This window comes from Amaranthus tricolor, chromosome 8, assembly GCF_026212465.1.
Source record: "Amaranthus tricolor cultivar Red isolate AtriRed21 chromosome 8, ASM2621246v1, whole genome shotgun sequence".
Lineage (NCBI taxonomy): Eukaryota > Viridiplantae > Streptophyta > Magnoliopsida > Caryophyllales > Amaranthaceae > Amaranthus > Amaranthus tricolor.
Genome location: NC_080054.1, coordinates 30,863,891 through 30,883,069, shown reverse-complemented (window position 1 = coordinate 30,883,069; position 19,179 = coordinate 30,863,891). Strand labels below are relative to the sequence as shown.

At 33.1% G+C, this 19,179-nt stretch overlaps 2 protein-coding genes and 5 non-coding genes across 7 annotated transcripts in view; all 7 read left to right on the top strand.

Annotated features, from left to right (window-relative positions):
* The window catches only part of LOC130820713 (protein PLASTID REDOX INSENSITIVE 2, chloroplastic-like), a 33,706-nt gene extending 31,325 nt beyond the window's left edge, over window positions 1–2,381 (top strand). The window contains exon 4 of the mRNA XM_057686195.1: window positions 2,363–2,381. The gene's annotated coding sequence lies outside the window, so the exon portion shown is untranslated. The remainder of the gene's footprint in view (window positions 1–2,362) is intronic.
* A 1,303-nt stretch (window positions 2,382–3,684) lies between these two features.
* On the top strand, window positions 3,685–3,766 carry TRNAS-AGA (transfer RNA serine (anticodon AGA)). The gene has a single exon. It is a non-coding gene; the product is annotated as a tRNA-Ser (tRNA).
* Window positions 3,767–4,912: 1,146 nt separating this feature from the next.
* Window positions 4,913–5,072, top strand: LOC130822967 (U1 spliceosomal RNA). The gene has a single exon (XR_009046461.1). It is a non-coding gene; the product is annotated as a U1 spliceosomal RNA (small nuclear RNA).
* A 2,052-nt stretch (window positions 5,073–7,124) lies between these two features.
* Window positions 7,125–7,286, top strand: LOC130822969 (U1 spliceosomal RNA). Its single transcript, XR_009046463.1, has one exon. It is a non-coding gene; the product is annotated as a U1 spliceosomal RNA (small nuclear RNA).
* A 1,160-nt stretch (window positions 7,287–8,446) lies between these two features.
* On the top strand, window positions 8,447–8,564 carry LOC130822970 (U5 spliceosomal RNA). The gene has a single exon (XR_009046464.1). It is a non-coding gene; the product is annotated as a U5 spliceosomal RNA (small nuclear RNA).
* Window positions 8,565–10,059: 1,495 nt separating this feature from the next.
* Window positions 10,060–10,221, top strand: LOC130822968 (U1 spliceosomal RNA). Its single transcript, XR_009046462.1, has one exon. It is a non-coding gene; the product is annotated as a U1 spliceosomal RNA (small nuclear RNA).
* Window positions 10,222–11,774: 1,553 nt separating this feature from the next.
* Window positions 11,775–18,929, top strand: LOC130820710 (RNA polymerase II C-terminal domain phosphatase-like 3). The gene is made up of 12 exons (XM_057686188.1): window positions 11,775–12,804; window positions 12,882–13,014; window positions 13,104–13,159; window positions 13,282–13,342; window positions 13,439–14,770; window positions 15,125–15,733; window positions 15,838–15,984; window positions 16,078–16,346; window positions 16,454–16,565; window positions 17,134–17,391; window positions 17,737–17,783; window positions 17,880–18,929. Exons 1-12 carry the CDS (start codon window positions 12,212–12,214, stop codon window positions 17,995–17,997), a joined length of 3,735 nt encoding a protein of 1,244 aa, XP_057542171.1. The 5' UTR covers window positions 11,775–12,211; the 3' UTR covers window positions 17,998–18,929.
* Window positions 18,930–19,179: the final 250 nt, after the last annotated feature.

The window sequence follows — 19,179 nt, the reverse complement described above, 5'->3', positions numbered from 1 at the left end:
AAGAAATTAATCAATGCGTATTATTGATTACAAGATGAGATTTAAACCTTAAACTTTATACTTGAAAGTAATTTATGTCCTAAGATGAGCTTTTGATTTGGAGAAACCAAATCATTATTAGGAGTATTACTTTTTTATAATAGGATAGTGCAGAGGGACGGAGCGAATTACGTGAGAATTGATCTATAATTCATATTTAAAAAATCGTACTTATTCTCAATTTGAAATAATATCTAATATTTTAATTAAGTAAATTGGTATTCATACTTTGTAGAAAGACATTCTTCCTTTCACGTTGCACCGTAGATGCATGTCATGAGCATGCTTTGCTTTGTTGTTAGTTTATGTTTTCTTTGGGATCCTGTAGATCTTATGCATGTGCCTCTTTTACTTATTTATCTTTGGAATTCACCTTCTACCATAACATGGATGACGGCTATCCACTGTCAATCTTTTCATTATGTTATACTTCCTCGGTTATTATTTGATGTTCTTATCTTTTTTTTCACAATCTTAAATCATGTTTTCCGGATTCCATATCTATTAAAGTATTTTTTTTTTAAATATATATAATATACAATAAAATTTATATGTTGAGACGATTCTAGCAATTAAATCTCACATGAATATATTTAATCTATAAAATATCGTTGAATTATGTATGAAGTTCCCTTTTCTTAAATAAAAATATTTATTATGAAAGTATTAATGGTGAGCAAAGTGTATAGAGTTTATAAGAGTTTAGGGAAGTGTTTAAAATGATGGTTAATATTAATCATAACATTACATTGTATTTATACTAGAAAACAAATATCTAAAATATTACATAGAATAATATAAATACTAAAATAAAGATTACATGTAATATTATAAATTATTACTAGATAAAATAATTATATTCCCAAGATAATCATCATATCAATAGAGTTATCTTGATTGATATGTTGAGATTAAAATGATATGCAATTATATCTCTATTATTCCCCCTCAAAATGAACGTCCGAAAGGGAAAGTACAATCTTGAAGAATAAGCAATAATGAGCACGAACATAGTTAGAGAAGAGAGTTTATCCTGACATGTTTTATGGAGGTTGTTGGTGGGAGAGCACTTGGATTTGGAAGGTTTGATGATGGTGATATTAAAAAAAAAAAAAAAAAAAAAAAAAAAAGTTTCACAATGAGAAATATGTGGTTGATATCGTGTTATTTGTGAAGAAAGGTCATTGGAGTGATGTATTAAAATCACTAGAATTTCTTATCACTAAAGAAAGTAAAGGGATTTTTTTATTATTTGGTTTCTTTACACGCGCTCAACTCAAAAACTTAGGGTTTGAGTATAATAGACTTTGAACCAATGAAAAAGAGAGATAAATATGAGTTTTATGAAATAAAATTTGGTTTTAGTCTTGGTTTAGAATCATAATTTATACGACATCCATTAAAAAGGGACATTGAATTATTGAACTATCAATTTAGGTAATGAAAAAATTATTGTACGGACACCATCATTTGTCAATGTTGACAACGGTTTTGATGATGTAGCCATGGAATTTAGCGGAAGCCAAAAAAAATAATGGTTAGTTTGTAAGTGAGATTTAAACTACCACCGATGGGTGAAATAAGGGTTTGAACAATCTTTTTTTGTTTTTGTTTGAGAGGAAATGGTTAAGATGGGAGTGTTAGACCATTACGAGTAGAATGAAAAAAGATCGAAGCTCTTGATACCATGTAGAGAATTTAGATTAAAACGATATGCAATTATATCTCCGTTGCATAGGATATATTATATAAGTATTAAGTTTTTTTTTTTTATAGGATCGAATGTGATATTTGAATGCACTTGCTTGTGTTGTTAATGAATGTTGGGAGAATAAGAATACCAAGTGGAAGTATAAGTTTGGAAGAATAGAATATCTTAGGTGTTAGGAGCCTCTAATATCAATTATGAATAGTGATATCTGTAGTACTAAATTACTAATCAACTTCACTTTGCTCTTTAGTTTTTTTCTAATGTGGGACACTCAACTCAATTTGCTTTCTTTTGATTCACTAATTCAATCCAATTATGTATTAGGAATATCTTAAATGGAGAAAAGGACATTTTTGGGACAACTCGAAATAAAATAATCTTAGTGATAGGCTATAACTTACAAAAGAATGTTGAGAATATAATGTATTTTTTTATCTCTTTAATCTTGTTGCATAACTTGCATTAAGCAAAAGCTTTTATATGTAGTGCAATAAAATTAAAATGACAAATAGCAATAATAGTTGTATTAGGTGAAACTAAGTTATATTTTGTATTACGTGGAAAAAGAGTAATGTCTATTACATGTCTAAGTATAATTGTCAATGTGTCTAGGTATAAAGTTGTCCAATTCAAAGCTTGGCCAATTCTTCGGGGTTGAAGATGATTGAAAATGGTTGAAGATCTTCGAATGAGCTTACTAAACAAACAAAGGTTACTAACCCGAAGTGATCCCGAAAAAACCTCTCTAATGCTTAAATTAAACGGAGGTTGAATGTGAATATAAAAGTAAAATTACTTTGAAATAATTTGGGAAAACTTACTTCATTATGATGTGTATATTTATAAGTCAAACAGAGGTTATATTTATAGTTATTGGTTCTAATTGACATTTAAATTGACTGAATCTACTTTACAAACTCAATTGATGAAATGGATTTATGCGTAATACTAAATTAGGCTTGAATATTTCATTGACTATCTTTGACTTGGGTTTGACCAAGTTATGAACTTTCTTTTACTAAGTTGTAAGGCCCAATTATAATTAAGGCTTTGAACCCAAAACACTAGTTCTTAATCTCATAGAACTTTTTTTCATTTACAATTGTTCATTTAGTCGAATTAGAACTATACTAACATGAAAAAGGTTTTTCCAAGCTTTTTACGTACATTTTCCTTCAAAACTAGATTAAATTAAGAATCAGTTAGGAATGATAAATGCATTATAAAGAGGAAATATTATCTCTAGGACTAGTTGTAAATAGTGATTGAATAATATAGGAATAGTGTATATATTGTACTATAAATATGTATGCTTGCTTGCATTGCTATGGCTATTGGCGTACTAAGTATACTAGTTTAACAAACTGGTATCAAACTTTTCTACTTATATTATCCCCAACTTTTAACACAATCATCCGTTTTTTTGGTTTTAATATTAATTGGTAGTCATCTATTTCAAACTTAATAGTTTTTCTATCAAAAAACCAAACAAAAAAATAATAATTATAATTTGCACTTTTTTAATAATAATAATAATAATAATAATAATAATTTAATGAAAATTGCATGCTGCATATATTTTTTTCTAAACCAAACTCCTTTAATTATCATATCACTACAAACTTGCCCCTGCGCTCCCTATAGATTTGTAAAAAAACCATTTATAAATATTACAATTACTTTGCACTTTAAAATTTGATAAATATCATGTATTATCACTTTTAATTTTATTTACAGATTTTATTTTTTTTCTTCATTTCATCCATGTAATTCTTTCATCTATTCATCTTATTCTCCTACTTTATAAAAAAATTTAATAAACATTTGATGTATTTTCTAAGGGTCAAAACTCAAAAGAATGAGGAGTATTTTTTGATGTATTTTAAACCAACATTGATCTAAATTTAAAAAACGTTGTACTGAAAAGCAGGAAGGTGGACGTGCCGGAGTGGTTATCGGGCATGACTAGAAATCATGTGGGCTTTGCCCGCGCAGGTTCGAATCCTGCCGTCCACGTTTTATACCTTTGTTTGAAATTTTTTTTAACATTTTCTGAAGTTCTGAACAGATCACTATGTGTTGGATGCCATGCCAATATTTCATAGCAAACCTGAAGCAATATTTCATTATTCAAAAGAAAATAATTGTTTTTTTTTTCATTATCCTAAGTATCTGACAGTTTATTTATTAAAAATTCTAATGAAAGTTTTTTTATGAACTGTTAGAAAATAAAATGCTTATAAAAACTATTTTAAGCAAAAAGAAACATCTCAAATCACAGTAGATAAATGAAAAATATGATAATAAATTAACTATTCTTTTTATCCACCGGTCATTAACATTCATAATCAGTTGAATGATTTAGTTAGCTACAACCTAAGTCATGTATGGGATTATCAAATTATATATAACACAAAAAAATGGATCAAGTTGATTCACCAATTATCAGATGTGAGAATTCAACCCAACTATATTGGCCATGTAAAAATAAGGTCGTATCGCCATATTGCAACTGTATTGTAAAGGTGTTTGAGTTTACCACGATTAAAATACAAGCTGAATTTACCGCAAAATTCTATATATCAGCCGTGAACTTCGTTTCACGTCCGTTACCGCACCCTCGACTAAAACTGCATTTTTCATTATCTAATAAGTTTCAAAATTCAACCACAATTTCTCCTCAGTACTAGGCTTGAAAATGTCACAGTAATCAAATAATCTGGCATAAATTCACGATGGAAGATCAAAATAACCCTCAGAAAGTTCTAGAATTCTGCTGTAGAAAAGCAACAAAGGAAGAACTAACATATTTGTATTAATAAGGAACCAATCTCAGGTTCATGATCAAGAATCAACCATCCAAATTATCGTGAGCAAAATAAAAACTGTTTAGAAATGTTTTTCAATAGTGAAATCTCAACCCAACTGAATAAAAAAAAATGTTTATTAAGAATATAACTGAAAAAAATATGGCATAATAATTCATAAATTAGGCTATTAAGAAGTGAAATAGTGTTTTTATACTGGAGGTCAACACCGGCAGACAACTATATATTCAAAATGAAATAATTTTGTGAAGTTGGATTGAGTCCCACATCGACAGATTAGTAGAAGTCACAAAAACATGGAAGTATAAATAATAGAAGTGGGTTACATTACAACATACTTACCTGGACGGGGTCTATGGGCGATCATTAAGGCTCATGGCCTAGGTTGTTGACTTCCATTGCACTTTGGAAGGGCAGCTACCTAAGATCTCCCCAAGTGGGAGAGTCTACGTCATAATTTGTGGTAGAGGGGGCCTGCGTTCGCGCGGCCTCTGCCTATTTCAAGGTTTAATTTTAATATGGTTACATAGCGTAGATTTGAATCTTATAAGTATTTTTTTGAAAACTAAGCCTCACTTTCAATTGGAAAATGCAACCTGGTTATGAGACAAAAGCGTCATACATAAAATTAGTCGTTGTATGTGTATAATTATTGATTGTATACATAGAAGTATAGAATAAGGTGTTAATAATGAGCTTATATTGGGAATTGGGATGATATTACAACCATAACAAAAAGATGCTCCGGTGACCAACATTACTAAAAGTACCGAAGTGAGCAATCTTGAAGAATTTGGTCAGACCGGGTAAGTTTAAGTTTTGTGTATTTCCAATAGCTGAGGGTTGAGATCTGTGAAAAGTAGAGATGTGTTTGTATGATTTCCATGTAAACTCTGTACCTTTTACACATTTTTCTGAATTTTGATTTTTATTTAACAAATCATGTTTATGCTGGATGTTGCTGAAATGCTTTCACCTTTGAATTAGTTTGAAAAACTCCTCGAAAATCTGAAATTCATCTTCTAGAAAGTACTGAACAATGTTTTGTGATATACACCTTGCATGTTTTTCAAAGTTACCAATTGCTAAGTGATGATATGCATAAATAGTAGTTTGACACACCACTTAGTGGAGGCTAACATCTATGTAAAAAATGTATTCAACCAATTCGATTATTATTCTTTATTTAATGTGGATTTACACAATTTAATGCTAACGAGGATGTGTTTGGAATAAGGGATTTGAGGGTGGGAATCCCATGTTTGGTTAATGGGAATGGGATCAAATTTGAGATTGGAAATGGGATTAAATTTTGGTCAATTCCCAACAATCTATTACCAAGGGAGGGTTGTACTTAGTAAATTTTACAAACCAAATATTAGATATTATAATTCTCAATTTATTTTTAAAAAGGGTAAATTGGTAATTTTATATTTTATTCTCGTTTCCATTCTCATATACTAAACAAAGGATATTACAATTCTCAAATAATTCCCATTAACACACCAAACAAGAGATTGGACTATGTTTTAACAATTCCAACTATAAATTTTCAATCCCAATCACATCTTTTTATTTTCAAATTCTTATTCCCACTTACCAAACACCGTTTAAGGGTTTAAATCAAACAACTCAGGTTATGATATAAGTAGACCCGAGCATATATTCCCCGGAGCCCAAGACCAACAAGATTGAATTTTGAGTATGAAACCCGATTTGAAACACTTTTTTGTTATTGTTGTTGAGGAACTAATATCAACTTTAAACATCTTTTATTAATGCAAAATTAGTGTATGTTATTGAAAGATGTCTTCAGAGTATACTCTCATTTCTTATCGAAATTGCTATAATTAACTTTGTATGTAAGAGCTTTTTTATTAATTATAGCGGTTTTAATGAGACATGTAATTTAATATTCTTATAAAATAAACTTGAATAGTTATATTTGTTAGATTATAAAATCATTTTAGAATTTGAATGAACACCAATACAAAAGAATCATACACTACTACAAAGAAACAACTAGTTGTATATATTCTTTGTTATCATGTTATGCACCTCTCTATATGCTGTCTTCTATCCCAAAGGAAAGCAAAAACATTAAAGTTCTTTACATGAAAATCCTAAATTCCTAGTGATACTGGTTGTTGAATCTGTTAATATTGGCATATAAATGTTCTGAATGAACTAATATTAAGGCAATATAGGCATTTGTTGACTACATGAAGCCATAAATTAACCTACATAGGCACATTACGAAAATCCATATTTTAACTAATCACATCATCATATTGAGGAAGTATATACAGTAATACAGATTTCTATGGTTTAATAAATAATGGTGTTTTATTTGGTCAATAATTCAATCTGATAGATAAGGAATCCAGCCATTGTTGTATGTGTACTTGTAACTTGTAAGTTGTAAGAATTAATAGCTGATTACAAGCACAAGGCTGAAAGGTGACTGATAATCCCACATTGGATAATTAAGAAAGGGCGAACAGCTAAGGGAAATATAAAATAGAGAGGATGGTCTACGATAAACCTTACATACCTGGACGGGGTCAATGGGCGATCAAGAAGGCTCATGGCCTAGGTTGCTGGCCCCATTGCACGTAAAGGAGGTGCAGCAGCCTAAGATCTCCCCTTGTTGGGAGATTCTACGTCATAATTTATGGTTAAGGGGGCCTGTGTTCGCGCGGCCCCTGTCCAATATTACGTATCAAAGTTTCTATCCCACATCAACTTTTATGAATGAATTTTGTTTCTCTCATCTTTTTTATGTGTATGATGATTTATGCAAAGAACTATCCTAAATTAGCTGTACGAAGTAAATTACTCCTGCAGGTTACAGGGCATAAATTAAATTTCCAAATTACTGTCAATTATGCAAATTTCTGGGCATGAATTTTAAAGCCCAAATTACACTTTTCTTCTAGGGAAAAAGTTAAATTTCCTAAATTAGTTTCCAAAGATTCATTTATTCAGATTTCAAATGATCCGTGATAGTTAAATTGTCGACTTTATTTTACCATTGAAAAGCCAAAATTTATAGTGGTAACTTTCTCTCTCAAAAGGTTGTGAAGGTGATGAATGAAGGGGTGTTCTATTGCTTGTTGGCAGGGTTGTGGTGTTTATGCGTATCGAGATGGACAATTTGTGATGGTCGACTTTAGTGGTTGATTTGTGTTTCGAAATGGTGGACACTGCTGGTCAATGGCTGTCATGGCGTAAGGGGGTTTTGGGTATTCTTCTGTTATACCTTTTTGTTAAAGGTCGGAGTCGGAGGATATTTGTTAGTATTAATTTACAAATCACAACTATTTATAACAACGGGATAATGTAAAGAGGAGTTCAACTTTTATGAAACTTTAGAGATTTTTCTGTTTTATGAACCTTATTTCTTTCAATAATTAAATTATGATCTCGCAACATCAGACAATATTATACAATACTTTTACCTTTCGTCTAGTCTAAAACATGAGTTTTATTGTTTAAAATAGCCTAGATTTCAAAGAGTCTTCTCATGTGTTTCTATTGTAAGTTTGTATAAACTACTGTTAAGTTACTCATACTGACCTCAAACTTATCAATTCATTACATTTAGTCGAAATGATATACATGTCGGGTAATTGTACCATTATTCTGACTTCTGAGTAGAGAAAGACCCGAGTTTGACAGAACATAAAAGGCCGGATGCTTGCTTTCTGTGGCGGTTTTTGGAGCAGTGGATTGATGTACTTGTATATGCTAATAAAACAATATATACTGCAAAATAAAGGATGTACTATCCCACATCGGCTATATAACTGCTGAAGTTAGAAAAATTGTTTAAATAAACCTGCAATGCTGTTTGTTAAACTTACGCAGCCACGCAGTGAGCACATAGCGAACTATTCTTTCGCCTTTTACTAAAGAATACCGTGTGTTCGCTGCATTAAGTGGCATACGTTTATTTTTGGAGGGAGGTTTTTAAACAAAAAACCTCCCATAAATGAAGTTGAATTTTGATTTTGGGATATTTGACTCAGATTAAATATAATTGTAGATTTTTATAAGAAGTTTTAACAAGTAAATTCATAGCAAGCAAATACGAACTGATAACATTTTATATAAAAATTTAGTCTTTTTTCAAGTAGCCATGTGTTCAAGACAAAAATAGTAGAATCAAGGGATTAATCAGTCTATTTCGTTGTTAATCAGTTTTGTTCGCCTTAAAATTAACTAATGGATTAAGTCGGTTTTTCAAAATGACCATTTTTGAATAGATAACCTGGATAAGAGTATTTGGAAGTACTATTATGTTTTTCCAATAAAGTAGTACAGAATATACATTTTTTGTACTCATTAACAATTCTCAGTGTTAGGAAGTTTGAAAAGGGAAAAAAAATTGCAGAATTAGCCAACAGAGTCCATTAATGCTTAGAGTACATAAAAATGTGATCACAAATTCTTCCATGCTGGGAATTTTACTCAAATTGAAGCCAGGAAAAGTAAACAAGAAGGTCTTCGCTTCTCAGAATGGTAGATAATAGTCTTAATGCACTAGCTTCCAGCATCAGTTGCAAATATGCAATTGACCTCATTGGATAGAGCATCGATGACTCCCACCTAAGCGGGATTTAAGGGTATAATATATGAAACCTTAACCTTTTTATAGTGAAAACAAAGTTGTTTCTGAATTCCGATGTATATATCATCTTAATATAATTCATTATGATTCGATGCGAATGAATTATAAATTATTTGCCATTGGAATAAGAAAACATTCCATGTATTTATGCATTTTACATTCAAGATTATTTTTTCCAGCATAAATTATTGTGAGATACGATCTCTCCTAAGAATGCATTAGATATATGGGCTAAATAGCCTAATTAATACAAATTAAATAGAAAATAAAAATGTGGGCTCAATTATAAATCTTCGAGACATTTCCAGTAATCAATAAAATCAATTAAATAGGTGTAAATAAAAAAAAAATCCAAACATATAGTTCAAAATCACGGTGCTTGTAGTATGAAGATGGACAACACAATAGAAAAAATTTGCAATTGGAGATAGTTATCCTCATATATCCTCCTTGCATAATACACAGTATACATGTGCACTATAAAACATGATAATTACACAAAGCTTCTGCTGAGATAGTTGCAAATAAGAGTGGGTTTGGGTGTAATTTGTAAATAACAAAACTTGATGAGTTTAGACTTCAGAACTCTCATTATTAACCAGACAAATTAAATCATAATATTCCTTTGATTTAAAAGATCAATAAATGTTTATTCTTTAATCACTTATCATAATATAGAGATGTAAATCAGAAGGGTTGATACAAATTCGGCAGATACCTCACAGATTTTCACTTACAGTAGTGTTGCGTCGGTTTTATTTCAGGTCGCAAAATGTCCCACATCGGCAGATAATATAGGGCACATTACAAACAAGAGTATAAGTAAGAGAGGCTGGGTTCGTAGTAACATACTTACCTGGACGGGGTCTATGAGTGATCACGAAGGCTCATGGCCTAGGTAGTTGACTTCTATTGCACTATAAGGAGGGGCAGCTTCTTAAGATCTCCCTGAGTGGGAGAGTCTACGTCATAATTTGTGGTAGAGGAGGCCTGCGTTCGCGCGGCCTCTATTCAATAAAGTTTAAAGAATATTATGAAGAGTAAATTGCCAGATTTAGACGTAACTGTCGAATTCAGTTTCTATTTGTTTTGAATGATAGTCGTTGCATTCATTGAGTTTTCTAATTTATTAAATCTCTTAACAATAATCAAACTAAGATCATTTAAAAGTGCTGCCAAAATATATTACCACATTACAAACATCTTCATAAGGTCAAAGTTTAGAAATTGGGAATTTCTACTGCATATACAGATTTAAATACAGTTTCATCAAAGCATAATACGTGAAGGCCCATAAGGACCCGTCACCCTTGTAAAGAAAACCGGTCCATTTATTTCGAAAAAAATCCGGCGCGAATCAATATATTATATGAGAAAAAAAGGAGATAACCTTTTTATCATCTACATTATACCAAAATTTTAGTGTCGCAAGTTTTTGGGATAGTGGGAGTACCCCAAGTTCATAGCTGAAGCCTGAATGTTGCACAGCTTTTACAACTGCATATCTTGTGTAAATCAATGAACTATATAATAAATGTAGGTGTACTCCCTCTCTCCATAGCTGTACTTGAAGGTAAAGTCTCCAATTGTAAAGCAAGATGTACAAGTACTTTTAGAGGGATGTAAAAGATTATAAAATGTATGGATTATGGTCTCAGATTTTCCAGGTTCGGACAAAAATAATATTATGGACCCTCATTATATGCAAATTATAGATTATTATAATATCAAAAAAAATTACACACCAATACATTTTAAGTAGCAGTCAATAACTAATTAAGAGCATATTATATCTTAAGTACGATATTTTAAAAGTTAACTAGCAATCATTCAAATATTTTTATTGAGCTACTACAACTCCAAAAGAACTATATAAAAAATATAAAAGAACTTTATTTATCATATAAAAACAAAGAAAAAAATTTAACACCCACTAATTTGTTTTGCTCAAATCAAACATACATAAAATCGATGAAATAAAAACAAGTGTATGCATTAGAAAAAAAGATAACAAGTTGAAAAAAAAATAAAAATTAGAGGATTAATCCTAGAAAAAAATTAAAAGCAACGTAGTAATTGACTTTATTCGGTAATCTTACATTAATAATTCAATAAGTAAACAAGAGATAACTTTAATTTTTTGTGGTCCTGAGCACGGAACCTTCTCACCTAGGATTGACTCTGTAGCCAAAATGACAATAAATAAAAAATTAAATTATGATCAAAAATAAAATTGTAACAATTCATGAAAAATAAACTCAAAAATTATTCCTCCTATTTACTATTAATGTCTTATTTGTTTTTTTGAAACTATTTATCGATTATATTTAATTTGTGTTTTATTTTTAATCTATAAGCCAAATTATAGTCAAGTGAGATGATTCATCTTAATATAAATTTTATTAATATTAATATTTTTTTATAATGTTTAATCAAGTACAATGAGAAATATTTATGATTTAAATAGTCCATTGACAAATGTATCAAAAATAAATAGGATACTAATAGTTAATATAAAAGGGCAAAAAGAGAATTGTCTTTAACCTAAACAAATTGGGTAGTTTTATAATTTAAGCCACTCATTTGCACTCCTTTCTCATTTATAGTTAAAATTCTGCATTAAAAGATTTTATCGCAACGTGATCTTGTCCCCCTTCCTCTCAACTTATTGTTCGCTCGTTCTTCGCTCGCGTACATAATCCAGATCTGCAATTTCGTCATCAAGTTCAGATCAGATCGGAAAATTAATCCTTATTTGCTTTTGAATTTTGTATTTTAGGTATTAAATCGTTGATCTATTTGATTATAATAACTCTCTGCATTTTTGGAACCCTAAATTCGACACAAATTTGTAATTCTAATCACAAGCAACATCGATTTTTCCGATTGTTTGAATTGTGGTAGACAATTTGGTGATTTTATTCTTAGATCAAGGATCTGGTTAGAGAATTTAGTTCCAGAAAAACCTAGTTGTGGTCTTTTTTGGATTGAGAGAGGAGCATGGGAAGTAATGTGAAAATGAATGTGGATTCGAATGAAGAAGGTGAAATCTCTTCAATGAAACAACAATCAAAATCGACGACAACAACAAAAGTGGATTTATGGCATAATAACAAAGATAAGAACAGCAATAATAGAAATTGGATGAGAGGTATATACAATTCGTATCCAAGAGGATATGGAACCGCTTCAGGTTTGTACAATTTAGCATGGGCACAAGCTGTACAGAATAAACCTTTAAATGATGTTTTTGTTGATCTCAAAAAAGATGATACTGATGATAAAAAGAACAGAAGCACAAATAGTACCAGTGATATGGATATTGCTGCTCTGAAAGAACAAGATGAACAACGTAGTCAACAAATATCAGTGAACAATGATGGTGCAAGTAGTGCTGATGAAGTTGCTGAGGCTGTGGATAGTGAGAAAGAAGGAGAACTGGAAGAAGGTGAAATTGATTTTGATTCTGATACTAACAGTAATAAAAATGAAGTTGAGTTTAGTGGAATGGGGAAGGATGATGAAGAATTAGAGAATCAAGTTTCTTCTATTCGTAAAGTTCTTCATAATGTTACCATTACTGAAGCTCATAAGTAAGTGTTTTTTCTCTACTTAAGTATTGTTGTAAGTTGTTTGTCATTGGAGAATTGATGATTTTGGTGGTGTTTAGATCATTTGATATCGTGTGTGCTCGTCTGCAAAGTTCACTGGAGGGTTTAAGAGAGTTGGTATTGCATACATGGTTTCCTTCACAGGATGCACTCATTCAACAATCTTTTGACGCTATTCTGTGTGTTTACTCTGTAAGCAATTATGCTCGTTTTTTTGGTTCATGAATTGAATCAAATTACATAAATATTTGCTCACTTTCGATGTTTCTTTTTTATTCCAGGTTTACACTTCTATCAGTGTTGCTTCAAAGGATCAGAACAAGGATAGAATGTCAAGGTCTTGTCTTGCTGACTCTATTGCTTCTGTTACAAAAGTGTATTTAATATATGAGGGCATGAGTTTTTAACCTCTTAATGTTGATGGTATATTCTGTTTTTGGGTTGAAATTTTTTATGCAGGCTGCTTACTTTTGTCATGGGTCTTAGTTCTGTTCTTTTTACACCAGAACAAAGGAAAAAGGTTGGTTCTGTTTGGCTGTAATGCTCTCCCCCTTTAATTGCAACTACAAAGTATCGTATGATTTTGTGATGAATGTTTGTTGTACGGTTTGATCAGGTAGATGACATGATTGTCGCTGTTAACCCACCTGTAGCTTCAATTAAAACAAAATCCAGGGATAGGCAGGAAAAATTACCGGTTAATGACAAGGATATCCTTACTGATTCAAAAACATTCACTTTGAATACTGATGACAATGGTTCCCACTATTTGAATAAAAAGGAATTTGATTCGTTTATTCACCAGGTAGAGAAAAAGAATGACATTTTATTGGATAATGCAATGAAACAATTTCAGTTTAATTTAAAGGGTAAAAGCAAATTTGATCCTCTACTTGATTTGCACAAAGTTCATGATGAAGATAGTCTTCCATCGCCTACTAACAAAGCCGCTCTTCCCTCACCTTTCCTTGAAGCAACTGCCCCCCCTAAGATAGTGCATAGTTTACAGAATCTGGGGGTACATCCTTATGAAACTGAAGCGGTGAAAGTTGTGTCAAGTTATAAACAAAGGTTTGGTCGGGGTACATTATCAGCAATGGATAGACTTCCTAGTCCAACTCCTTCTGAAGATGGCAATAATGGAGGTGCTGATGATTCTAATGAGGAGGTTTCGAGTCTAATTGTCCACAATATTGTTAATAGGAATACAAGTTCCTTAATAGTGCCACATACAAGTAATTCAACTGTACAGGGGGTACTCAGCTGTACTAGTGCAGGACTTTGTAATGCTGGGTCTTCTCTTACATTGCGAGCCCCCACAAAGAGTCAAGATCCTAGGCTTCGACATCTTAATTTTAATTTTGGTTCATTAGATCGTAGCTTTTGCCCCTCACCTCTGGTACCTAGTTCAGCATCAACATTGGAGCCACTGCGTGAATTTTTGAATCCGAAGAAGGTCAAGGCACTTGATTGTGCCATCTTGGATGGTCCTGCAGCTAAGAGGTCACGGAATGTCCCGGAAACTGAAGCCATATCTACAATTGTAGATCAAGTGAATACAGTACCAGGAAGATCTTTTATGGGAACCAATAGTGCTTTAGGACAGCAATTAGCAAATCGAGTGCCCTTGGGTTCAGCAATGGGTCTTAGAAAATCAGTCAGTGGTACTGTTTCCTCTGGGATTAATAGCATTAGTCCCAGTATTGCAGTGAATACAATTGCTCAATTGCCTATGAATGTTAGTGGCACCGCATCCGTGCAGTCCCTGTTGAATATTATGATGGATCAGAAAAAGTCTAGTGAGCCTTTTCAGAGTGTTTCACATTCAGCAAACTCAAATTCAAAACTCGGAGCAGCACCACTGCCTACCACTGCTCCAACAATTTCACATGAGATGGTGCAGACAATTGTAGGGTTGCCTCAGGTTCCTTCTCAGCCAGCGGTCAAGGTGAGCTTCTTTGTTCTTTTTGATTATGTCACTTCCTAAGTAATATATGTTGCTTTATTTGTAATTTACTGTTTTTGAGTTCTGCCCCCATTGGAGCTGCTACTCTTGATTTTGTCTACGTGGTTCTTGAATGGATGTAAGATCAAGGAGGTTAGATACTCAGTAAGAAAATTTTAGATGGTTTGCTTTTTATTAAGCATGTTTTCTGCCCACTGCTCTTGGATGTGATCATCTGGTTTTATCCAATGTTCTCACAACATATCTTATGATAGATCTTCACTTAACTTTTCTCCAAGGCATTTGAAATCTTGCCTAGGCAATTGATGCTTTCATGTTAACATGGTGTACTTGCAGAATTTACGGGAGGAAGGTGCAAAACTTCGCATGAAAGCTCGAGATCCTCGTCGTGCTCTGCATCAAAAGACTGGAAGTTCTGTAGTAGAGCAATCTAAGTTAATTGGAGTCCACAACAAAACCACACAAGGACTCCAGGGCAATTTCAATTTCCAAAGGCATGTTAGTGGGGCAAGCTTGAATGCTGCATCTGCTCACATGCCAGTTTTACCAGATATCACAAAGGAATATACAAAGAATTTGAGAAATATTGCTGACATTATATCTGCCCCTCAAACATCTATTGTACAACCTCCTTTTACAGCAGGAGCTCCTTCATCTGTGCAATCTAATTTAGATAGATTAAGTGGTAGTAATACTGTGCCAGTAAAAACTGCTGATCAGCGTTCCCGTTCTAGATTGAAGCCTGAAGAAGTTGTGACTGGTCGTTCACTAGGGCATGACAATTGGGAAGATGTTAAGCATCTATTTGAAAGATATGATGATCAGCAAAAGGCAACTATACAGCAAGAGAGAGCTAGAAGGCTTGATGAGCAGAAAAAAATGTTTGCTTCCCGTAAGTTGTGTCTTGTGTTGGACCTGGATCACACACTTCTTAATTCAGCAAAGGTGAGTGTCTTATGTATTGCTATGTTTTTCTAAGATGACTCTGCTATTTTATATTATTGGCATCCCTGTTGTGATTTGAATAAAAACAATCTCATTCCTCACAGTTCACAGAGGTAGATCCTGTGCATGATGGCATCTTGAGAAAGAAAGAGGAGCAAGATCGTTTAAAGCCTAGGCGACATCTATTTCGATTTCCTCATTTGTCAATGTGGACAAAGCTGCGACCTGGTATTTGGAATTTCTTGGAAAAGGTATGTATGCTTTCAATATTAATAGCTAGACCGATATAGTGGTGTGGAGTTTGAGTTGCCTTCATGGACTAAAGTACTCTTCGTATTATTCAGGCTAGTAAGCTTTATGAATTACATCTTTATACAATGGGTAACAAGTTGTATGCCTCTGAGATGGCTAAACTGCTCGATCCAAAGGGAAGCTTGTTTGCAGGCCGAGTTATTTCACGGGGTGATGATGGCAACATATCTAATGGTGATGAAAGGGTGCCCAAGAGCAAGGATTTAGAGGGGGTTTTGGGTATGGAATCTTCTGTTGTGATAATAGATGATTCTTCTAGAGTTTGGCCACATAACCAACCAAATTTGATAGTTGTAGAAAGGTGAGCGAGAGAGTATACAGACAGTGTAAATTGTCCCACAGTTCTTTCAAGACTTGTATTTGCTTTTACCATTATGTATTCACCTCACATAGACTTTTGGTTTGCAGGTATATTTATTTTCCTTGTAGTAGGAGACAATTTGGGCTCGAAGGACCTTCACTTCTTGAGCTTGATATTGATGAAATACCAGAAGAAGGAACATTGGCATCATCTCTGGCAGTAAGTTTACGATTAAAAATCTCGAGGTTTTTGTGTGATCAAGTTGGCAATTGTTGGAAGGGAAGAATGGGGTTGGGAAGGGTTTTGTGTATTGCAAAGGAAATGAAGTGATTTCTTCCATTCTCTGCACTTCTTTTTGTATTCAAAGATTGAAAATGAACCTCTCACTTTCTTTCCTCCTCTCCACTGTGTTCCCTCATCTGAGCATGCAAAGATTAGGCTCATTGTAAAGGTTTTCGAAAAAATCAAACCAATATTTCGTGTGTTATAAACTGTGTTCCTCCATCTGAGCATGCAAAAATAAGGTCACATTGTAAAGATTTTCGTAAAAAACCAAACATATATTTCTTATGTTGTACAGGTGTAAACAACGTGTTTTGTGCGGTTTCGAGGGATATCTCATGGCCGATATTTGGTGTTACGATAACCGCATCACTTCTGTTACCGCATCATTATGTTGTTACCACGATTGCGACTATTAGTGCATTATTGGGTTATTCATTTGAGTCGATTTTTATTTGAGACGACAAAGGTTACTTACTTTTTTATGTTCCTATATGTGAAACAGGTTATTGAGAGAATACACCAAAACTTTTTTGCTCACAAGGCCCTGGATGGTGTGGATGTGAGAAATATCTTGGCTTCTGAGCAGCGAAAGATTTTGGCAGGCTGCTGTATTGTATTTAGCAGGATTTTTCCTGTCGAGGAAGCTAATCCCCATCTAACCCAAATTTGGCAGACTGCACAGCAGTTTGGTGCTGTGTGCAGCAACCAGATAGATGAACAAGTTACCCATGTTGTTGCTATTGATCTTGGCACTGACAAGGTAACTTTCTTCTATTGTAAAACTAATGCTTGATGCTTTGATTGTCAGGTTGCTCGTGAGGATTTTTTAAGCATATTTGGTTTCATTGAAGCTTGTCCATTCTTGATGGAGCCAAAAATGCTATTGTTTGATTTTTGGGTTATGATGGACTACAATATATATAATGACATTAAAATATGTACAACTTTTCTTATATCAAAATGCAAAAGTTGCTTTCTATTGAAGGTCAATTGGAAACTTCTCTTTGTTGTACATATAATGACAATAAAGCAGAAGTATTTGTTGCTCTCCCTTGTCTACTTTCATGTTCAATTCGTAGGTTCTGATTGGTTAGTTCTGGAACAGGTTAATTGGGCTTTATCAACTGGAAGATTTGTTGTACATCGTGGCTGGTGAGCATTGCTGCCTATCTCCCGCCCAAGTCCATATCTTAAACTTTTGTTGTGATTGTTATTACGTAGGACTTACGCCTTTGAAATGCACAACAGGATTGAAGCTTCTGCATATCTTTACAAAAGGGCAAATGAACAGGATTTTGGTATTAAACATCCCTGCTTAGTTTGTACAAATACCATTAAGTGCAAATGTCTTGAGTTTCAAAGGTAGCCCTATCATGAAACCTGATTATTTGGGATAGGAACGAATACTGCAACCTTTTCATGTGTTCCGAGGAAAACCAATTTCGCGCCTTCCTTCTTCGGAATAATGGTCCAAAATCCAAATGTAGTTTTGACAGTGAGGAACCGTCCAGACTTTCTCCCTTCACCTTCTTCCTGGTTTCTATAATGATGGGTACCGTCAAGGCCTCAAGAATCAGCTGGTGTGAGAATTTTCCAGGTACAAGAAAAAATTGTCTGGCGATGTTTTAGTCGAAGGATTACACAGCTGAGGAGTGATAACATACCATGGCTCGATGACTGAGGGATGATGATTGATTGGTTGTATGTTGATGCTCCTACTATTGTGAGGGGAAACCCGACATATGGGTTGAATAGGTTGATCTCAGAACCAATGTCAGTACATGGTGCCTCATCCGGAGTTTAACCTTGGGACATATTTGCTTGTTGAGATTGCATGGAACAACATGATTTTGTGGCAAATTTGCCCTAAACGTTCGATAGGCAACGTTGCCTATGCTGGCCGAAGTGCTGGCTTGCCGAAGGCCAAAAATATTAATTCAAGTAGCTAAATATTAACAAAAAAAGGGGGAAATTGTGGGGATAAAATGTGGACTAAACGTATTTTTGGACCAAAAACGAAGAACGATTAGTAATTAGTAATCATCATTTAGGTTAATGTAATTTGAACTCGGTAGCTCGGTGCTTAGGAAACTCGGTGGATTTTTCGTGTATCATTTCAATATTTAAATGTTTCTTAGATTGACCTGCTCTTGAGTAAGAGTAAGTATTATGATGGGTGTCCTTCTGAGAACTCCGTTTTTAACATGAGCTTGAGCGAGAGTAGTATTATGATGGGTGTCCTTCTAAGAGCTCCATAATGCATCTTTTTAAGAAATTGACTCGACTAAAATTTTTTGAAATAGTTCGTTATTGCTTTCTCAAGTTTCCTAGAAAGAATATCAAAATTTACTTCATTTACTTTTTCAGATTTTATCACCAAAGATGTAATCAATTATTTTGTAACACCTTAACATTTAGAGATTATGAGACTAATTTATAATTCAAAATAAATTTACATAAAAGATTATTGAAATATGTTTACCCATCCAATTTAATATATTTAAAAATATAATGATATTTATAGTCTTAAGGATTGTACAAAAAAACT